At 44.8% G+C, this 21,450-nt stretch overlaps 1 protein-coding gene across 1 annotated transcript; it reads right to left on the bottom strand.

Moving 5' to 3' along the window:
• Window positions 1-1,195: 1,195 nt before the first annotated feature.
• Window positions 1,196-21,404, bottom strand: LOC119542223 (keratin, type II cytoskeletal 6A-like). The gene is made up of 11 exons (XM_037846805.1): window positions 21,358-21,404; window positions 20,556-20,603; window positions 6,127-6,722; window positions 5,005-5,219; window positions 4,603-4,663; window positions 4,359-4,454; window positions 4,070-4,234; window positions 3,432-3,557; window positions 2,350-2,570; window positions 2,097-2,131; window positions 1,196-1,987 (listed from the first exon to the last, which is right to left on the bottom strand). The coding sequence occupies exons 1-11, from the start codon at window positions 21,398-21,400 to the stop codon at window positions 1,752-1,754; spliced, it is 1,842 nt and encodes a 613-aa protein (XP_037702733.1). The 5' UTR covers window positions 21,401-21,404; the 3' UTR covers window positions 1,196-1,751.
• Window positions 21,405-21,450: the final 46 nt, after the last annotated feature.

Below are 21,450 nucleotides of genomic sequence, written 5' to 3'. Positions count from 1 at the left end.
ATTTCCTTCTAGCTAGTCCAATACACTAAAAACTACAAAGGGCTATCTGTATAGCACAGAAGGATACCCTCCAGAATGACTTCTCAGCTCAATTTGAAATCTCTCAGCCACTGAAACTTTATTTTGTTTCATTTCACTTCCCCCTTTTGGTCAAGATGACTTTCTCAATCTGATGATGCCGGCTCCAGGCTCATCCCCGGGAGTCATGTCCTGCATTGCCTGGGAGATTTACACCCCTGGGAGTCATGTCCCGTGTAGGGTGGGAGGCCAGCGAGTTTACCTGCCAAGTGGGCTTATAGGGAGAGGCCACATCTGAGGAACAAAACTGGTTTTCTAAAGGAGAGACTTAGGCACAATTATAAGTAGGATTAGACTCTTCCTTTGCAGTAACAAGCCTCATAAGGGCAAGCCCCAAGATCGAGGGCTCATACTACTGAATTGGTAGTCCCCAGTGCTTGTGAGAATATCAGTAATTCCCCAGGTGGGGAAGTTTAATATTTCCACATTTTCCCCCAGTTCCTTAGGGGCACCCTGCAAATGTATTTTTATTCCCTGCCCAAGTTATTTTGGGATGTATCGGGATTTCCTACTAACCTGTACAAACCTCCCAGCACTCACTTCCTATTCTAAGTTCCGTGTAATTATGCTGTGTGAATAAACTGACCACACAAGTTAAATTACTGAGGATCTGCACATTCTTAATGCTCTTGATGCACAGCTTTCATGGTCATAATGGCTATTCTAAGCATAGACCAAATATTCTGTTCTCTTTTCAAATATTATTTGCTCAGATTGCCCAAAATATGCTTCTCTGGGAGGGTATTATGGGTGAGCACTGGCATAGGGTGTGGAGAGGTCCAGAGACCAAGACAGAAGGACCAAAATGCTGGTTCCAGTTATGGGCAGTAAAATGCAGAGGATACAACAAAGGTAGGTCAGATCACTCCCACTCCACCTGCTAAACATTCAGGATGGGATATGATCTGGGAAGGAACTCTGAGCATTGGGAAGATGCCACACTGCTGTTTGTTCAAACTTCTGTGAAGAGGTGAGTGTGTGGGGGGTAGCTAAAAGCCCATGGGGACCTGGGATATCATTGAAAAATGATAAAACATTATTGAGATGAAAAAGCATAAGAACCGTTGGTACCAAGGCAAGGCAATATTAAACAATGCATTACATTATAAATCTGCTTTATTTACCAATCACAAGAGAGCAAAGAATAGAGGAAACATTCACAGGGACACAGACTCTACATCACTGGACTATTCACTCGTGCTTTCACGGCCATGGTGAGGAAGGCTCTCAGGACCTGTAAGAGGGGGTCCCCTTGGCACAGGAATTGAAGGGAAGTTGTTCTGTTCTGAATTAGGACCACGCCAGGTTTTTATTTTGACAGGGTATGACGTCATTTACTTATAAAGCTCAGCCTCAGATATCAGATGTTGGATGCAAGAGATAGATAATTTAGTAACAAAGTGAAGCTTGTGATTTAATCAGTTGTGATTAAATTATGGTGTAAAATCAGAAGTTGACATCCTGATGTTGAGCAAAGGAAGGTGGAGCAGGTTTACACAGAGAGGAGAAATGAGGGCTTAAGCATGTGGGCTCTGACTCACAGAGACAGAGAAGACCAGAACCCAGTGAGGAAGAAGACACCTGACATCTGCAAGACCCCTAAGGGGAAAGGGGGCACTAGTCAGCTCGAGAGGGGGCCTTGGCATTAGGGATCCAGAGCTGGAGGTGGAACTTCAGTGCCTGTAGCTCTTCCGGCTGGAGGATGAGGTGGTGGTATATTTGATGCTGGAACTGCCGCCCCCGGAAGAGCTGAGGCCACCGCCGATGCCTCTGCCACTGCCGGAACTGAAGCCACCTCCAAGGCTGTGACCACTGCTGTAGGAGTAGCTGCTGCCTCCACCCAGGGCTAAGCCACTGCCGACACCACCGGCGCCACCATAGCCACTGGAGACGGTGGACTGCACCACTGCTGTGGTGAGGATGGGACAAGAAAAGAAGACACAGTGAGACTTATTCTGCAGCCTGAGTCCAACCCAGAGAGTGCAAAGGAAGGGAGCAGGGCAAGCAAAAGTACTTACAGATGTTGACCTGTCCAACGCCTTCCCCTTGCAGCCTATGGGAGGAAACACAGGGAAGATCAGACCTCACAGGGCCATTAGCAGGATAAGAGCGGGATGTCTCAATTGGTGGTATAGATGGTGGGGAAAACAAACTCTCAGCTGTTTCTAAGAATACCACTCATGGCCTTGACCATGCAGCCCTAAAATTGTACTCAGTGGCCGGATGCTTGGCAATACACCCAGAGGCTGAGGAAGGGCTGAGAGTTATTACCTGCACTCCTCCCCTTCCAGCAGCTTCCTGTAGGTGGCAATCTCCACGTCCAGGGCCAGCTTGACATTCAAGAGATCCTGGTACTCCTTCAGTAACTGGGCCATGTCCTGCTTTGCCTTTTGCAGGGCATCCTCCAGACTTTCCAGCTTAATCTTGGCATCCTTGAGAGCCATCTCCCCACGCTGCTCAGCATCAGCGATGGCGGCCTGCAGATTGGCATTCTAGAGGGTGAAAAACAGGGAGAATGAATGTATGCTCTGGTTTCCAGTGGAGACTAACTGGTTCTTTTTTTCTCAGCAAAGACAAAATCCTACAGCCCAGAGTTGATGGATAAGGAACACTGATTCTTATTATCCATTCTCTTTCTCTACTACAAAACTTGCCAAGTCTGGGAACCACTTGAGGTAAACCTGTGTCCCTTTGTGTTGACTACCCTGCGTGAGAATGTGGTCTGACTGTTTGATGACTCATGAGAGACACTAGTGGATGTAAAACCAGGAGACATCAGAAGAAATGGACTTACAGCTTTGTTTTTGAGTATGGTCTCCAAAGGCAAACATGGACCACTGTTGGCAGTGACTTTCTTGAACACAACTCAGTTTTACAATGTTACTAACATTTTCAATTGAGGTACAGAGTTTTCAAGGAATCTACTTGCCTTCTTCCTCTTTGTGTCACTTATGCATTTGGTAAGCTGGGTTTTCCATGGTCTATGTTAGCTACACTCTATTTTTCATGAAACTTGACTGAAATGACAGCATCCTACCTCAAACATTTTGACCTTTTCTCTCCTCCCTACTTTTTCCTTGGAAGTTCCCAAGCCAATTATTACTCTTCGGTGACCCCATTTCAATGGCTCTATCTCTAATATCCACCCCTATGGTCAGTGGGACCTGGTTCTGTCCATGTGTTATCTTGGGTTGGGACCCATCTCTCTTATCAAATAGGGCTCACTAGGGGCAGACAATGCATGTCACCCTCTCTCTTCCTGTACTTTCAGCAGTATGCAGGAATTTGTTCAAACTGTGAGTGATGACAGATAAGGATCTTTCCATTCCTACTGCTCCCCTCCCACACCCTACCTGCTTCTTGACATTGTCAATCTCTGATCTCAGTCTCTGGATGATGCGGTTCATCTCAGCAATCTCCTGCTTGGTGTTGCGCAGGTCGTCCCCATGTCTTCCTGCCGTGACCTGCAGCTCTTCATACTGTAGACCGTGGGGGTGGGGGTGGGTGGGGGGTGGGGAGACACTGAATGTGAGGTTTCCCATGAGATGGATGGCTTCCACTCCCAACCAGGCATTTACTAAATTTGAACATAATGGGTTCACCTTAAGGGATTTTCAGAGAAGTTGGTATTTCAAGATAGTTGAACATTGAACATTTGAATCACAGACCATCCTTATTGTGTGACCGCTTTCTGCCTAGTATCCTGTACAATGCTTCTGAAAGCCAGTATTCATGGTGAAGCTACAAGCAGGGATCAGTAGCTCTGTACCTATGGTAGCTCTCTTCCTGTGTTTGGATTCTTTTACTGAATAGACTTGGGCAAAAAATCCATAGGTGTGCACCCTGATTGTGTGCAGATGCACATCTGGTGTAGTGACCCTAGTATCCTAGCAGTACGTTTCCTGAGTGAAGTCTGCAGTCTTGCTGGACATCTGAACATCTGCAGTTAGGGGCCACGTGGATTCCTCACAGCTGCCAACTCGCCGCTCACCTTGGACTGGTACCAGGACTCGGCCTCGGCCCGGCTCCTCTGGGCGATGTCCTCGTACTGGGCCTTGACCTCGGCGATGATGCTGTCCAGGTCCAGGTTGCGGTTGTTGTCCATGGAGAGGACCACGGACATGTCTGAGACTTGGGTCTGCATCTGAGACAGTTCCTGTAGAGCAAAACATTATAAGATCACATTCTCCAGGTACAATGAAAGGGGATCCCAACCCCATTCATATCCACCCTTTCTAGATCTCCACTAAACTAAATAAAAGGGAGACGGAGATGCTTACCGCCTCATATAGGACCCTCAGGAAATCGATCTCCTGTCCAAGAGCATCCCTCCTGGCTTGCAGTTCAGTGTTATTCATGTAGGCAGCATCAACATCCTGAGGAAAAGACCAACAGCGTGCAGTCAGCTGTGCCCCCTTCTGCGAGCCTCAGGCTTCATCTGTATTATTGTCCCAGCTTTGGGCAGTGACACACACTCCGCTCCTTTAGCAAAGAAATGTAAACCCCTGATCTTCATTAGCTCACCTTCTTCAGAGTCACAAATTCATTCTCTGCTGCTGTGCGCTTGTTGATTTCATCTTCATATCTAAACAGGGAAAGGAAAATATACACTAGAGCCATTTGGTAACATGACTTGGGGAAAGAAGCCTGGTTTTCAATCCTTTCTTTGAAATGGAATATTTCCACATTGAGCTTTCCTGCCACAAAAAGCCTGAAAGATGTTTCTTTGGGTCTCTCAATTCCTTTTCTTTCCTATCCACCCACACATTCATTTTCCTCTTTTGGATATGCTTTTGGACAATGACTTATAATTTTCATTTCCAGTGGACATGAAAAGCATGGTGATTCCAAGGGGATACCTCATGATACCTTTTCGTTCACATTCTCCCTGCAAGCACCGAGCCCTACATCTCTTCTTTAACTCACTTGTTCTTCATGTCCTCCACGACGTCCTGCATGCTTTTCCGCTCTGATTCCAGGCGAAGTCTCTCCCCCTGGATTTGGTCCAGCTGCCTCCTGAGATTGTTGATGTACTGCTCAAACAGAGGCTCCAGGCTCTGGCTCACGGTCTTGGGGCCGTGCTCCTGGAGCAGGGTCCATTTGGTCTCCAGAACCTTGTTCTGCTGCTCCAGGAAGCGCACCTGGAGAGCAGATAAGATGGCATTTGTCAGACAAAGGTTGGAAGAAGGAAGTGTCTGTGTTAAATAGGTCCCATGTGGACCTGGGAGGTCTCCATGGTGCTGAGATACTCCAGAGCATGAGCTGTGCTCAGGCTGAGAGTTTTTTCCCTTAAACTTTTTTCTTCCCAACCCAGAGAAACCCCAAAATCGATCTCTGAGCTTTGTTCACCCTGCAGGTTATAGAACCCATCAGAGATTTACAACACTGAATCTCCTTTTTTTTTTTGTAAAGCAGAATGTAAATATACCATAAAAATAGCATTACCCAGATACCTTATCCAAATCTTTTATTTTACAAAGGACCACCATTGTAAGGGATATGAAATGGTATCTAATGACTCTAGTGTAACTTAAGTTCCCCCTTAGCACATCAGTCTCTTCAAGATATCCTTGATAGATTGCCATCTCCTGTTTCTGAATATATTTACTTCCCAGGGGACTATATAGAGGGTTGTAAGTCTCTTTATCTCATCTGGACAGAATACCCTTTATATTTTGCTTTATTTCCCTCCCATTCAGAGCAGTTTTTGACTGGCTTTCCTTGGTAATCCCTTAGCTGTTCAGAAATTAAAGGCAACAGACTCCATTTCTCATTTACTTCTCTTTGCTTCACACTTAACAAAGTCGAGGATTGTCCCTAGGCACAAATGTGGGCCATTTCAGAGACTCATTAGGTGTACCTGCTTCCCATCACTTTCTACCTGTGTTCAACTAGGAGCCAGTAGATCATCCCTGTGGAAACGTCATCTCTGCCCCTTCTCCCTTTTTCTTATGTCTCTCCCACCCCAACCCTTTATTAGGCTCTCCTTTGTTCCTCAAGTGTAGGGAATCTGAAGTGCCCTCTGGAAGGCCCATCCCCACGTCTCACCTTGTCAATGAAGGAGGCAAACTTGTTGTTGAGGGTCTTGATCTGTTCGCGCTCCTCGTTCTTCACCCGCTGGATGGTAGGGTCGATTTCCAGGTTCAGAGGGGTGAGGAGAGTCTGGTTGACAGTGACCTCTTGGATGCCTCCAGGGGGGCAGACGGGGAAGCCAGAGCCGCCATAGCCACCACCAAATCCAGCCCCACCACCAAAGCCAAAGCCACTACTGGCTCCACCGCCAAAACCAAATCCACTCCCGGCTCCTCCTCCAAGGCCAAAGCCTCCTCCAACTCTGCCACCATATCCACTCCTGATGGCACAGCTGCCCCCTCCAATGGAGATCCTCGTGGAGCCGCCCAGGCCATAGAGGCTCCGGCTCCCAAAGCCAGCTCCTCCGTGCACTCCACCCAGGCCACCACTGCCCCTGGAGCGGGACACAGAGACGCTGCTGAAGCCGGAGCGGCCGGCCCCAGGGAGTCTGGCTGAGCTGGTGGTGAAGCCACGGTGGCTCCTGCTGCTCTGGATCCTCATGGTGGATTTGCTAGACATGGTTCCCTGAAGAGATGAAGGCTGAGGAAAGCGCAAGCAGCTGGAGCGTAGAGCTGAGAGAAGGGAAGTGTGAGATGGTCTCTAAGCAGCAGGTTATATATTGTGGAAATGGGCTGGGCTCAGTCCTTGAAGGTGAGCTTGCAGTCTGGGAAGGGTTGGGCTTTACAAATAGTGAGATCATCCCCAGTCTCTAGAAAGATATGGGATGTGAAGTTTGCTTTTTTTTTTGCTTCCTTTAGTCATGGAGAAATTCTCCTACCTCCAGACTTTCTTTGATCCCAACACAATAGATCTGTACACAAATTCATTGAAGTCATGAGTTAGTCATGTTCTCAAACAAAGGAGACAAGAAGCTGATCTGTGATAATTGTCCCTGCCTTCTGCTTACTCAGATATTCCATAGTATGTCCCCTTCCCACACTGGTTTTCTCCTCCCAAAGCTCCACCTTCCCATCCAAGATAGGACTCTCCCCGAGGGCTTAAAGGCATTTTCCCAATGACCTAAGCAAGAAGTGACCTGCTGCTTTTTGTCCACCAAGTTTGAGCCAGTCCTGGAGCAGCTGGCTATCCTCCCTGAGGTATGGGTATGAGAATGCAGGCTACTTTGAGGACTCAACTTCCCTTTGAATGGCAAGAAGAAAAGAGAAGCTGAGGTTTTACACTGTATGGGTGACATTTGCCTTGAGCTCTGTGATAAGCTGCCTAATTGCTACTTTGCTGAGAGGACAGGGGCAAATATGCCCAAAGGCCATTCTGCCCAGAGGCCTGACTTCTGAAAGGGGTTTATTTCCCTGCCTGCACCCCTTCCCCAATACTTGCTTTTCCCATTGATCTCATTATCATGCAATTTTCTTCACAGTTGAAATTCATAGACACCTTTTTTTCTGCTGTTTCGGAAAGTTCACATAGATCTTCAATTTTAGAAATCCAAAATGAGCAGCATAAAAATCATTAAGTACTTCACTAAATATTCATTCCCACAGTACTGGATATTTCTTAAGACTCAAGGATTAGATATTTCCGTGGGGTGTGTACAGAAAGTGAAGGGTATATAGTAACAGTGAATCATAAAAATGTGCCCTTACAAGTGGAATGATGCCACAAGTAGATTTCAAATTTATATTTCTAATCTCAGGGCTAGAAACGTCAAAACCCTATGTACTTTCTCAGGGAAGTTAGGCTGTGAAATGAGAGCATTACTTGCTTTCGAAGGGAATGAGGTTGAATTTCATCTTTCCAGTCCAGGCATAGAGTACTATGTATGAGGAGAACTGAGAGCAATTCTAGGCATGTTTTTCTGTGAGAACATATTGGTTAAATGGGTAACCGTGGGAGGAAAGACAAATCCCCAGGTTGATGGGAACCTGAGGAAAACACTTGCTTCTGTTCTATAAGCAGTCCCATCTCTCTTACATTTTGAGGGCATGAAATCCAGGGGGGCAGGGTCTTTCCTACCAAAAGAAGCTGCTAACTCGGCACCTGGTAGGAAAGAGGGGCACCTTCCTGACACAAGGGTAGCAGCACCCCTCTCTTCTCCCTGGTTGTGCAATAGTTGACCAAGAATGTGCTTCCACCCAGTTCTGGGAAAGAAGTGTGCCTTGTTTGGGCACAGCATTCTTAAGCACTCTACTCTTTTGGAATTAAGGCTTTAACTTGGCATGGATGATGCCAGCAGGTGTAGGAAGGATTGGAAATTTGTGTGGGAGCAGTAGGCATTTGCGCAATATCCTTGGGGTAGACTACACTCCAGGCACTTTCTCTTGGTGGCAGACAGAGTCTCTAGCTCCTCAATACTCTTGCTCTGTTTCTGAAGTTAGATCAGTATGTTTACCTTGTGAGTTGAGCAATTCAATAAATATTGATGCTGGCATGACCCCTTTTTATCCTCCTCCATGCTGGGAATTCGGAATCAAAGGGAAGGGAGGGGAAAGAAGATTTTGTTGTCGGTGTGCTGATGCTTCTCTTAAGAACCAAGCATCTGTGTGTCTGCCTAGATTGCTTTTCATTCTGGCATTTTTCTTGTGGTCTCTGACCCACATCATTCCCAGCCCTCCCCCATACAATGTTGTTGTGACTACCTCCCATTTGTTTTGCATTAGGAAGCTTAGTTCTGGGTTTGTGGGGCTGGAGTGAGGAAGGGTCCCTGGTGCTCTCAAATGGAAGCGGAAGGTGGTAGACTCTATGCAATGCATAGCTCCTTCTGGCTCCCCGACTATGGCTCCAGTTCAAATTCTGATCCTTTCTCACTGCAGACAAGCCCAGGAGGCTTCACAGTGATACTGAGCTTGGAGTGGGTGATAAAGGGAGTGGCAGAGATTACAAACCTCCCACAGCAGAACCCTATGGAAATGTGGATGGTAAAATTTCAGAGCCCTAACTTGTTTCACAAGACTCTTGAATAGCTTCTTCTTGCTCCCCTCTCTAGCGTGATACACCACCATTGCCCCCTCCCCCTCCAATCTTAGCATCCAGTCATCAGAAGTGATTTGAAGGAAGAAAGAACACCATGCTCTTCATTTCTCAGCTAAGTTTTTGCACCTGCTCTTTTCTCCAACTAGAACACAATACTTGCCAATGAATCCTTTCCTTCTGGCTAGCTTCTCCTCACTTTGCAGGGCTCAATTTAGACATCCTCCTCTTACCATCACGGTGGCATGTAATTGCCAATTACTCTCTTCTCTACTAGACTGTAAGTAACTTGAGCCAGGAACTGTGCTTCCTTATTTCCAACACCTGGCAAAGTTCCTGGCTTACTGCATGTGCTTAGGAGGAAGGGGCACCCCTAGAACCTACCCAGATGGTGTACTAGAATGAGAGAGACTTTAAATATTCAGGAATTTTGCAAGTCGGTTGTTTAAGCATTAGTAGCGTGAAATTGCCCATGATGGGAGGATTTACACATGAAAATTAGCAAATGTCATCAATCAGGGTATGTTTCTCCCTCCAGAGATCTGGTACCCTTAATGAGCCAGATTGTTTTCCCTTCTCTGCAGTGGGTAAACTCCCATGATGCCTAGTCACTAGGTGGTGCTTCGGGACTGGAGTTCTGGAATTGATGTTGACTAGGTGAAGTCACTAAGGGGTAGAGCTGAAAGCACCTGCTTTCTGCTTCTACTCCCTTCAGCTTTTTGGTTACCCTCCAACCCCCCAGTGCACTGACCAAGTGGGGAGCTCAAAGTTATACTTATTAAAGATGTTCCACAATGTCCTTATTTCCTGGTCCACAGCCTGCTAAGCACAACTTAATGACTTCAGACAGTAATATGGGTCCTCGATAAGCAACTCCTTTCATGCATTCCTCCAGATTTGCGGGACACTGATTACGTGCTTCAACTTGGTGGGCCTGGGCCAGGGGACCGGATCCGCCCCTGGGGAGGGTGGTGGGCACGGGTGACAGCGCCCTCCACAGCCCCCCAGGCCTGGGAAAGTGAGGCCGGAGGCAGGCCCCATTTCCTCACCCAAAATACCACCGTTAGGGGAGGCTTGCCGGAGGGAACCGCCTTTTCCCCACCCCCTTATCTTGCTCGCACACCCCCCGTTGCCAGAGCAACTCCCGCCACCACCAGTGCGCATACACTGTTGCCAGACACCGTTGCCAGAGCAACTCCCGCCCCTTTTCAAACTACCTCCGCGCCCTCTTAGAACCAATCCTAACCTCCGCACCCTCTCAGAACCAATCCTACCCTTTATCCCCTCAGCATTGGCTTGTAACAACCCCCGCCCTCTATGCCAGCCTATATAACCTGTGCTCACCCCTGAATAAAGGTCCTTTTATTCTACCCCTACTGGAGGAAGAGTGTCTTGTCTTTCCCTTCTCGCCGCCCTCCACACCTTGCACGCCACCGCCGGGGACCTGGCCAAGTCCCCCGCCTCGCCCTCGCCTCCGGGAAAGAGCCCCAGCCGCCGGTACCCTCCGAGCAACGCCGAGAGCCGAGGGTTCAGCAACCGGCCGCCCCCCCCCCCCGAAGCAGTAGACGCGACCGCAAGATTGAGTCAGTCATGAGCTCCCTTGCTGCATTAGTTTCTGTTACTAGTGCCTTTGGCAAGTGATTGAGTGAGAGACCACCCAATCAAACCAGAAAGTTCCTTTCTTTCCAAGGTTCCTTTGGGGCTAAGTTCACCTCCATGTAGCACATGGTGGTGGGGGTGGGGGGCAGCACAAGACATCCCCTCTTTAGGTCTCCACTTTCCCCAGTATGAACTGCCTGCCCTTCCAGCCATCCTCTCCACCCTGCCTTGCCACTGGCAACAGCATGGCTGCTTCCCACCGAGTTCCATATCCCACTCATGGTAGTACCTGCACACCTGGACTACAAGCCTTTCTTGCCTGGAGGCCTTGTCTTTTCATCAGCTTCACTGCCTTCACTCTCCCCGCATCCCTCTTTCTTCCTACCCAGACTTTAAAATGTTTGCTTCCTCAAATTTCCTTTGGATTCTCCCATGCATTCATTCCCCTTGCAACAAACCCAATTGTGCATCACATCAAACTCTATTGCCTCAACACTTCTATCCATTGCTGCCTTTTAAAGAAAGAAATGTGTCTCATGCTCTGATTATCTGTTTCTAAGCCTGTTCAGGGGAGCATTTCTCAAGGAAATTCCACTTGGTTCTATGTAATCAACAGCACATATTAATTGAGCACTTACATATGCCAGGCCTATGCGATGGCTACAGAGATGAATAAGACATAGTCCTTCTCTTATAGGAACATTGCGCCTGAGAGCACAGTATGTGTAGAGAACACTCATCTGTTCAGCACATGCTACCATGTGCCAGGCACTGTTGAAGGCACCGAGGATTCAATAGGGGATGGAGTAAAAGTCCTGCCATACGGAACTTAAATTCAAGCAGGGTTTTTGTGTACAATACTCAGCACTATTCGTAGTATATTGCCATCCTCGAGAACCTCTAGATGTGGAATAACTACTATAAATGATTACAATATAATGGAAACAATGTTGACCTTTTTACACATGACCTGGAAGCAGAAGTTTGAACAAAGCACTCTGGGAACCCAGAAAAATGTACAAAAACTCTTGACTGGGAAATAAGGAAAGATTTTACTGGGTAGAGGAATTTGACTCAGATTTTAAATGATGACTAGAGTTTGCTGGGTTAAGAATAAAATGGAGGAAGGGATTCCAGGCAGAGGGCATGGCACATTAATGTTTAAGAGAAGGGGTCAGCATACTACAGCCTGTAGGTCAAATCTAACTTTTTTTTAAATAGAAAAACCTGTTTTTGTAAATAAAGTTTTATTGGCACATAGCCAAGCCCATTCATTTTCTCTGAGATGACTGAGTTGAGTATTGCAACAGAGATGCAGGGCTCACAAAGCCTAAAATACTTACGGTCTGGCCTTTAAAGGAAAAAGTTTGCTGATCCCTGGTTAAGAACATGGGCTTTGGAGTCAGAACGGCTAGGCTTATAAACCTGGCTCCTGTGTGTCTTTATGCAAATTTTCCATCCCCTCTGTGCCTCTTTCCTACACCTGTAAACTGGGAGTGAAAATCGTATCTACATCACAGGGCTGATGTGAGGATTAAATGAGATAATTAGTGTAAATGTCTTAGCATGGTGCCTACCACCTAAGTTCTGGGTGAAGATGAACTAATACCATTGTTTTAATGGAAGTATGAAGAAGCTGGGTGTGTTCAGGGACACGGGAAAAGCTCTAAGATCTGTAGCACAGGTGTAACAAATGTGTGCAGGGGGAGTAAGAGAAAATGAAACCAACATTGTCGGCTTATGCCACGTCAACAAGGACTGAGGGAGCCACGTGTTTGGGTTTGCCCTGGATCCGGGGGACCATGCAAAGCCCCAGAAGGCAGAGGAGCAACGGGATCAGAAGGGCGAGTTGCAAGCTCACCGGTGTGCAGAGCAGCAGGATGGGGCAGAGCTCCGTCCCTGGTGGCTGCAGCACTTTGTCCAAGTGGCTGGAAAAAACCATGGTCAGAGGCAGGATCCCAGTCTTTGGCAGGAGCCCAGCGGGCTGCTTTCCATCCTTGGGAGTCATGCTGTCTCCTGCCAGTCTCTGCTGGGTCCTGGGTGGTGCTCTGTGCTGTGCACCGTGGGCGGGCCACCATCCGCCAGCACTGGGAGCCAGAGCATTTCCTCTGTTAGTACTCTTGTTACATCTTTTGGGGCTGGGGTGGGACGCATCCTTGAACAAAGTATACCATTTAATTGCAGTATAATTGAACTGCAACAAGGAACTCACACCAACCATGCACCCTTTCCGAGGATGGTTTAACTTCCACATTTTATCCAACTCCAGGCTTGGTTTGTGTGCCAGACAGCACCAGTGATATAGAGTATCAGGTTTAATCCCCTACTGGTAGATTTACATATGGTTGATTATACATAATTAACAGCTTTATTTTAAAATTCCCCATCACCACCTAACAGGGAATCAGTCCCCTGGGACCCAATTCGAGTGACCCTGATGGAATGTGAGGTCATCTGGGAGGGCTCATGAGAGATGACGAGGGCTCCTGAGACGAGGGGCATCGGAGAGGAGGATTCCCCTGGCCAATCCATTTGATTCCACTCTAATCCACACCCTTGAAGGGTCAAGTTTGTACCTGATTCACTTGCCCTTGATTTTCTAGGTCTTTCTTGTCTGAGCCCAGACAGCTGCCTAGCATTCCCCTGCCCACTCTACCATCCCCCCTGGGGCTGAGCTGTGTTCCTTCCCTCCCCTACAGCCCTGGCACCCAGGAGGGGGCTGTGCTCAGAGGCAGTGAGGACCCACTGGGTGGCTGGAGAATTAGCTTCTCAGATGAAATCTCACTGGGGACTTGAATGATGGAGCCCCAGAGAGTTATATTTCCCCCAGAGGAGCAGGGCGGGGAAGGTCAGAATCTTTATAACATGATTAGAACAAAGGATGACAGCTCAGGGAACTACGTGAGAGAAGCCAAAGCAAGTGGTGTGAGTAACTCCAAGGAGAGCCGGCTTCTCCCCCGCGGGCTGCTGAACCCAGCTCTCCTCCCTTCCAGGAGAGCCACACAGCAGCTGTCTCTGACTGCCACGAAGGAGGAAGGCCTTTGTTCTGGGGTCCAGGGGTTACCCCAACTTCTTGCATTTGTTCAAGTGTGGAGGAAGGACAGGAGGGGGCCCTGGAGGGCTGAGCCCCTGGAAACGCTGCCTCAAGAGGACTTGCCTTGTCTTTCTGCCTCCCTAGGTGGAGCTGGGAGATGGGAATGAAGAATTAACTACTGTCACTGTGGACAAAAGCTTAAGACTAAGGGCCTAGTCCTTCAAGCCACAGGGCAGGGTGATGCCGTTCAGAGGGAATCCCACAGACCTGGTCCCGTCCCTAGGGAACACCCATAAAAGAGAAGCACCTGCAATGTAGACAGTAGCAGCAAGTCTCAGGGGGAAATGCCGCTTTCTATGATACACAGAGTGATTCAAAACATACTGAAACTTTGAAAATCAAGTTTCTTAGTCACTAGGTAATTTATGAACACGTAGCATGCACTGAAATGTAGAGTTTCTCTTACATGTCTCAATTTTCACAGGCCTGGCCTTTGCAGAGAACACAGTGATGGGGTCACTTATCTGGACGAGCTGAGTGGCTTTCTCCACAGCTACAGGAAGTCTCTGACAACTTCATTTTCCAGCAGGAGGGTCTCCCACAGTTCAGTCATGGGGCCCAGAGGCCATTTAAAGAACATCTTCCACATGCTTGACAAGATGATCTATTTGAAGCCTTGAACTGCCTCAGGAATGGTGGTCCCAAGTGTCCAATGCCATTCCATATGACTTCTTCTAGTGGGGATACGTCAAGAACCTCATGTTTGCCCCACCTCTTCTTCAAGGCCTTAAGAAAATCCAGGGAAGCATTGGGGCTGCTGTTTCAACCATCTAAAGTAATATGCAACCCCAAGGGTTTGGACTGGATTAGAGCACAATTATTAAGACTACAGGATTGATGCATGTCATGAGCCATGAGGGGCACACATTGGGCATTTGTACAACTACAGAAATCACCCTGATGTTTCCCTTATAAATTGATTTGGGTGATATATTCACATCACACCTAGTTACAGAGTAATCCGTTTCTGAAAGTGATCCATTCTCTCCAAGTCACCCTGTATAGACTGGTATTAGGTAGGTGCACTTGAATTGTTGTCAATGATAAATGCGGAGTTGGGTTGGGGACTGAAGCAAGAAGTGATGATGATGGAGGTGAAAAGCAGTGCTTTAGAAAAGATGTGGTAGTGGAAGAGGATGAGCTGAGGAATGGGGCTGGGCTAGGGCATGCGTGGGATGAGCAGGGAAAAAGGACCTGGTGAGGGGAGGAGGGAGAAGGTTCTCCTCCTGTCACATCCCCGAGGACCCCAGTAAGAACAGGGATTGAAGGGGGCTGAACCAAAGCTCCAGAGGGGCAAGATCTCCACTAAGAGCCACCAGTGGACTGGTTTCTTTTTCTCTCCATGCCTCCTTCACATCCCCACCTCCCTTCTTACTCTCATCTCTACTTTGAGCCTCTGGCTTCTACCTCCTCACTGCTTCAGGGCCCACCTCACTCTCCTGTACCATTGAAAATAAAAAGTATAGTTGGGGAAAAATACCCCCAACAACCTCCTAATGAGATATACAAGGTACCTGGCTTACATAATATAAATGCCTGGTTGAGGTGAAGTCTTGGTGGAACAACGTCTTACTACATCTGCCTTCTCGTTAAATTCCCTTTATTTCAGTAAAGGGGAAATATCTGGTTAATTATAAATGTAGTGGATAATTCCTACCCCCCAAAATTCATCTCAAAATCACCTAGAAAGTATGAATATCCTAGAGAGCAAACATGCGTCCAAGTCTCTCCCCTGAGATTTCTTGGCATTTAGTGGCTGCCTCCATTTGTTAATCGTTTATAATCTCATTTTAAACACAGGGTGGTGATCACTGACAGCTCACCGATACTCTGGCATAAGTGTATGGAGCTGATGTTGCAAGTGAGGCCTCAGGGGATCTGATAAATTTGACTAACTTCCACTTTTCTTCTCTCCTTCCCTCTGCTGCTTCCAGGAAATGGCCTGGATTTTTCCACATGCCACAGAAGAACACGCAACATGAGTAGGAAAGTTTGGACCTTTGGCAGGAACATTAATGGGCTATTGTAGTTTTCATTCCTGACTCGCTTCTTCCTTTCCCATCTCTGCTACAGAAACTGGAGAAGTTATTTTTTAAATGTGTTTGTGGAGGTATAATTTACAAACAGTGAAATGTACAAATCTTAAATGTAGAGTTCAGTTTTGACAAATTCATGCATTTCTATAACCCACACCATTATCAATATAGAGATCATTTCCATGACTTCAGAAATTTCCTCTGTGCCCCTTCCTAAGCAATCACAGTTCTGATTTTTTCATCATAGATTAGTTTTGTTCATTTTAGAATTTTATACAAATGGGTGAAATATACCTTTTTGCATCTGTGTACACTTTTTTGTGTCTGGCTTTTTTTACTCAGCAAAAATGTTTTTGAGATTCATCCTTGCTGTTGTGAATATGAGTCACTCATTATTTTTTATTGCCAAGTAGTATGCCATTGTATGAATATACCACAGTCTGTTTACCCAATCCCTGATTGATGTATTCCTGGGATATTTCCAGTTTGGGGTTGCTTTGAATGGAGCTGTTATGAACATACTTGTAAGTCTTTGTGTGGCCACGTGTTTTCATTTTGCTTAAATAAACACCTAGGAATAGAGTTGTTTTGTCATAGAGTAAATGTATCAGTTTTCCAAGGTGGTTATACGTTTTTTACTCCCACCAGCAATGAGAGTTCAGCTTGCTCCATATCTTTGCCAACATTTGATGCTGTTCATCCATTTCATCTATCCACTCTACTGGGTGCATAGTGGTGGGCTCTTATTGTGGTTTTAATTTGCATTTCTCCAATGATGAACGATGTTTGCCTACTTTTTTATATGCTTATTGACCCTTCATATATCTCCTTTTGGGAAGTGTGTTTGTCCCTTGCCCATTTATATAGTTTCCTTCGTCTGTTTGTTATTGAGTTGTCTTCTCTCATTTTAATTGAGAATTTTATGTGATTACATTTTCTCTCTTCTCAGTATGTCAATTATACTTCTTTTAAAAAACTTTTTAGTAGCTGCTGTAGAGTTTTCAATATACATTTGCAACTAGTCTTAGTCCACTTTCAAATAACATGAACGCACTTAACAAGTACTGCAGATACCTTATAGCAGAGTATTTCCAATTCCTTCCTCCCATCCCTTATTATATAGCTGTCATTCATTTCACTTATCCATAAGCTATAATCACCCAATGCATTGATGCTATTATTATTTGGAATGAATTTTTACCCATCAGGTCAATTAAGCATAAGAAAAATATTTTATTTTACCTCCATCTGTTCCTTCTTTAGTACTCTTCCTTTCTTTATGTATCTCAGCTACATCATTTTCCTTCTCTCTGAAATTTTTTTGACTTCTCTTGCAAGGCAGGTTTACTAATGACAAATTCTGTCAATTTTTGTTTATCTGATAAAATATTTATTTCCCTTTTACTTTTGAAAGATAATTTCACTAAATACATAATTCTAGGTTGGTATTTTTCTTTCAACAATTTAAATATTTCATTCCACTCTTTTCTTGATGGCGTGGTTTCTGAAGGGAAGTTGTAGGAGTTCTTCTTATATTCTGGCTAAAAGTTATTTATCAGATAATTGTGTTGTGAATATTTTGTCCCAATCCATGGCTTTCCTATTTACTTTCATAATAGTACCATTTGATGAACAGAATATTTTAATTTTGATGAGGTTCAATTTATCAATTTTTTCCTTTAACGGTTAGTGATTTCTGTGTCCTGACTGTGATATCTTTGCCTACTACAAGTTCACAAAGATATTCTCCTAGGTTTTCTGTCAGAATCTTTATAATTTTGGTTTTTACATTTAGGTCTATGATCCTTCTTCAAATATTTCTTCTGTTCTTTTTTCTCTTTCTTCTCCTTTTGGTTTTCCCATTATGTATATTTTTGTAACTTTGTAATTGTCTCACAGTTCTTGGATATTAGTTCCTTTTTTTTTTTTTTTTTTTCATTATTTTTTCTCTTTGCTTTTCAGTTTGGGGAGTTTCTATTGCCATATCTTCATACTCACTGATTCTTCCTTCAGCTATGTCCAGTCTCCTGGTGATCCATCAAAGGAATTCTTCATTTCTGTTACAATGTTTTTTTTCCTAGCATTTCCTTTAGATTCGTTCTTAGAGTTTCTGTCTCTCAGCTTATATTACCAATCTGTTCTTGCATGTTGTCCACTTTTTCCATTAGAGACATAGCATATTAATCATAGTTATTTTAAATTCTGATAATTCCAAAATTTCTGCCATATCTGAGTCTGGTCCTGATGCTTGCTCGTCTCTTCAGACTGTGTTTTTTGCCTTATACCATGTGGGATGATTAGGGTCATGTGTCAATTTGGCCAGGCAATGGTGCCTAGTTGTCTGGTCAAGCAAACACTGGGCTGTTACTGTAAGGACATTTCATGGACTTAAATAATCAGCAAGTTGATTACATTTATGGCTGATTACATCTACAATCAACTAAGGAGAGCTTTTTCAGCAATTAGAGATATTTCATCCAATCAGTTGAAGGCTTTAAAAAGAGAAGTGATGACTTCAGCAGTCAGAAGAGAGAATTTTTGACTCTACTTCAGCCAGCCAGCTTCTCCTGGGGAATTTATTGAAAACCTGTATCAGAGTTTCCAGCTTGCAGCCTGCCCTATGGAATTTGGACTCATACATCCTTACAGTTGCATGGGGCACTTTTATAAAATCTCATACTATTTACAGATATCTCCTGTTTGTTCTGTTTCCCTAAGAACCCTGACAGATACAACATGCCTTATAATTTTTGGTTGAAAGTTGGACATGAAGTATCAGGTAAAAGGAACTGGGTTAAATAGGCCTTAAAAGGAACTGAGTTAAATAGGCCTTTAGTGTGAAGCTTTATGTTTATCTGGCTAGGAGGTAGGCTAAATTTACTGTTTGTTGTGGCTATGGTGTTAGAGGCTAAAATTTCCTCTGATGTCTTTGTTTTTGTCTCCTATTTTGTTCTGTCTTTGAGTTTCCCTATGAGCTCCTTCTTAAATAGAGCCTGAGGCTTGCAGTTCTTTTAGCAGTAATCTTGCTTTTAGAGGGGAACTCTATTGATGTGGTGGTGAGGTGTGAGGGGAGGAGGAATGTCCTGTAATCCCATGATTAGATCTTAGTCTTTTAGTGAGCCAGGTCTTTAGGCCCTGGTAAAATAGTTTCCCTTGAGAGTAGGCCTTACGCTTGCTGGTTACTTTTCTCCTTCCTCTGCCAGAATCACACAAGGATTTTTCTCCAGTCTTCACCCTGAGAATTTATGTGGCTCCAGGAGGTGAAACTCACAAAAGTGTGAAGGCCCCCATGAACTAGGCTCCAGGAGTTTTTATCCCTTAAGCTAGTCTAAACTCAATTTCTAGCAATTAGTCAATAACCCTTTAAGTGTTCCTCAAAAGCTCCAGCAGTGCCTTCTGTTCCCAATAAGCTTTCATTCCCTGAATATACCTACCATTCATGTTTTCAGACTGGTGGTTTGCCCTGTGACCTCAGTTCACTGATGGATCTAAGAAGAGTTGTTCATTTCAGTTTGCTCAGCTTTTTCCTTGTTGTGAGGAAGGGAGTGACAACTTCTGATCTCTTTACATGTCAGACCATAAATTGGAAGCCAATAATTGCAGTTTTATTTCTTTCTTTCTAATCTTTAAGATGTATACTTCTTTGTCATGCCTTACTGCACTGACTCTGATCTCTTGTATAATGTTGAATAATTGTGGTGATAATAGGCATCCTTGCCTCATTCCTGATCTCAATGGGAAAGTTTTTAATCATTCATTACTGAGTACATTTGCTGTCTGTTTTTTAGTAGATGTTCCTTAACATATGAAATCTTTATCATATGACAGTTCCCTTCTATTTCTGGTTTGCTGTGAGTTGCTGTTTCGTTTCGTTTTTTTTTTTAATCATGAATGAGTGTTAAATTTTATCAGATGCCTTTCCTGCATCTCCAAAGATTATCATTTTTCTCATTTTCTGTTAATATTGGTATTATACAATTGATTTTTTGAATGTTAAACCACTCCTACTGTAATGATTTTCTACTGCCAATAGCTTCTAAGCTCCACCTCTCCCTCTTCACTTTCTGCCCACATCTTGGAAAATGATAAGAATCCTGGGTTCTCCTTCTTTTTTAACAGTGGGAAGTTCAAGCCAGGTGTGGGAACTCTCATTCTTTCCCCACCTCTAACCACTATTTTAAAAAAATGCAACCAGTATCTTTTCTCTGTTCTCTTAAGACTGTTTTTATTTTTTTTTTTGGACCAGTTTGGGATGCCTGCCCTGATCTCCCCAGAAAACCTTATTATGTAAGTAATAGACTTTCCATATCCTCTTGGTATGTATATAGCATCATCAGTCTCAATATCTGAACTAAATTTTGGGTGGACATCAATCCTGCCTTCATGGGGTAGTCACAACAATGGTGCTATGAACAGGATATGCAGATGATGACCACTATCACCACTACTTTATTTTCTTGCTTTGGCTTGCTGTTTGCCTCCTCTGCCTGTTGGCAAGCATTCACTTTGAGCTGCTGCTTGCTGGCTAGTGTGCTCATCGACCTATGTTGCTGCCTGCTGCATTTGCTGAGTTCTACCGAGACTGTTATAGATTTGACTGACTTAAGTCAGAAGATTCAATAATTGTCCTTTAGGAACAGGAACATGTGAAAGTGTCTTGGGTCATGTGTCTCAACCCAGACCTATCTGTTTGTCCCAGATTCAATCACATGTCTTCATTCCACTAGGCTCGGGAGAACAACTCTTACCATGGTTGTGTGTCACAAGCAGGTGTTGGCTTCCATTCTGTAGAGTGCCTAGAGGAAAGATTGATAACCTGTGCAATGTACAGTCCCAGTGGGTAGTCACTCATACAGAGGAAGAACAGGTGCTATGTGGCATGCTGAGTCACACTCCTAAAAGGCAACGGATCACTAGTACCCTACAAAATGCCTTTGCCACTGCTGCTGCAATGTTGCCAAAAAGATCCTGATCTTTGGATTATAGGGGAAAACAGCCAAGGCTGTTTTCAGCCTGGTGTTTGCCCTGTGACCTCAGGGGACTGACTCAACTATTTCCACTGGCGAGGCCCCTAACCTTGCCGATACTGATTTGAGGGTCACTGGAGAAAGAAACTTATAAATACGAGCAGGGTGAAAAGAACCTCCCCTTTCAAGTATATCACACAACCACAAAAAGATAGGAAAGAAGGAAGAAAGGAAGAAAGGGAGGGAGGAAGGAAAGAAGGAAAAAACTTTCATACGGGGGAAGGAAACAAAAAACTGAAACAGAGGTCCACAATTTGACCCAATTGGAAATCTAAAGTTTATGAAAAGAATTTATACTACAAAAAAATAAATGGGTGCTCATTGTGTCACTACAACATAGGTTCCAAATTAGTTGTAACATCTGCTGAAATACATGAATTGCTAAAACTTTCAGGGCCTTAATCAACACTGGAGCTCAAAATACATTTATACTTGGGGATCTCATTAAATTTAAACAAGGCACTCTTTATAATCTTGGGGAAGTTACTGAACATAAAATAGAGAACAAATAGGTATGGCTTACCTGAAATATCAGAAGAATTGCCTTGCCTGAATTCTCCATCCATTGCCATAAAATGTCCCATAGTGGGCATGGACACTCTGATCCAATGAAGAA

Source organism: Choloepus didactylus, chromosome 8 (assembly GCF_015220235.1).
Source record: "Choloepus didactylus isolate mChoDid1 chromosome 8, mChoDid1.pri, whole genome shotgun sequence".
In the NCBI taxonomy this organism is placed as follows: Eukaryota; Metazoa; Chordata; class Mammalia; order Pilosa; family Megalonychidae; genus Choloepus; species Choloepus didactylus.
This window is presented reverse-complemented; position numbering and strand designations above follow the sequence as displayed.

Coding starts and splice junctions, on each gene's coding strand:
- LOC119542223 (XM_037846805.1), bottom strand. CDS start 21,400: ATGGATGGAGAATTCAGGCAAGGCAATTCTTCTGATATTTCAG. Junction 20,604..21,357: donor CAATTCTTCTGATATTTCAG/GTAAGCCATACC, acceptor TCTTTCCTCTAG/GCACTCTACAGAATGGAAGC. Junction 4,455..4,602: donor AATTTGTGACTCTGAAGAAG/GTGAGCTAATGA, acceptor TCTTTTCCTCAG/GATGTTGATGCTGCCTACAT.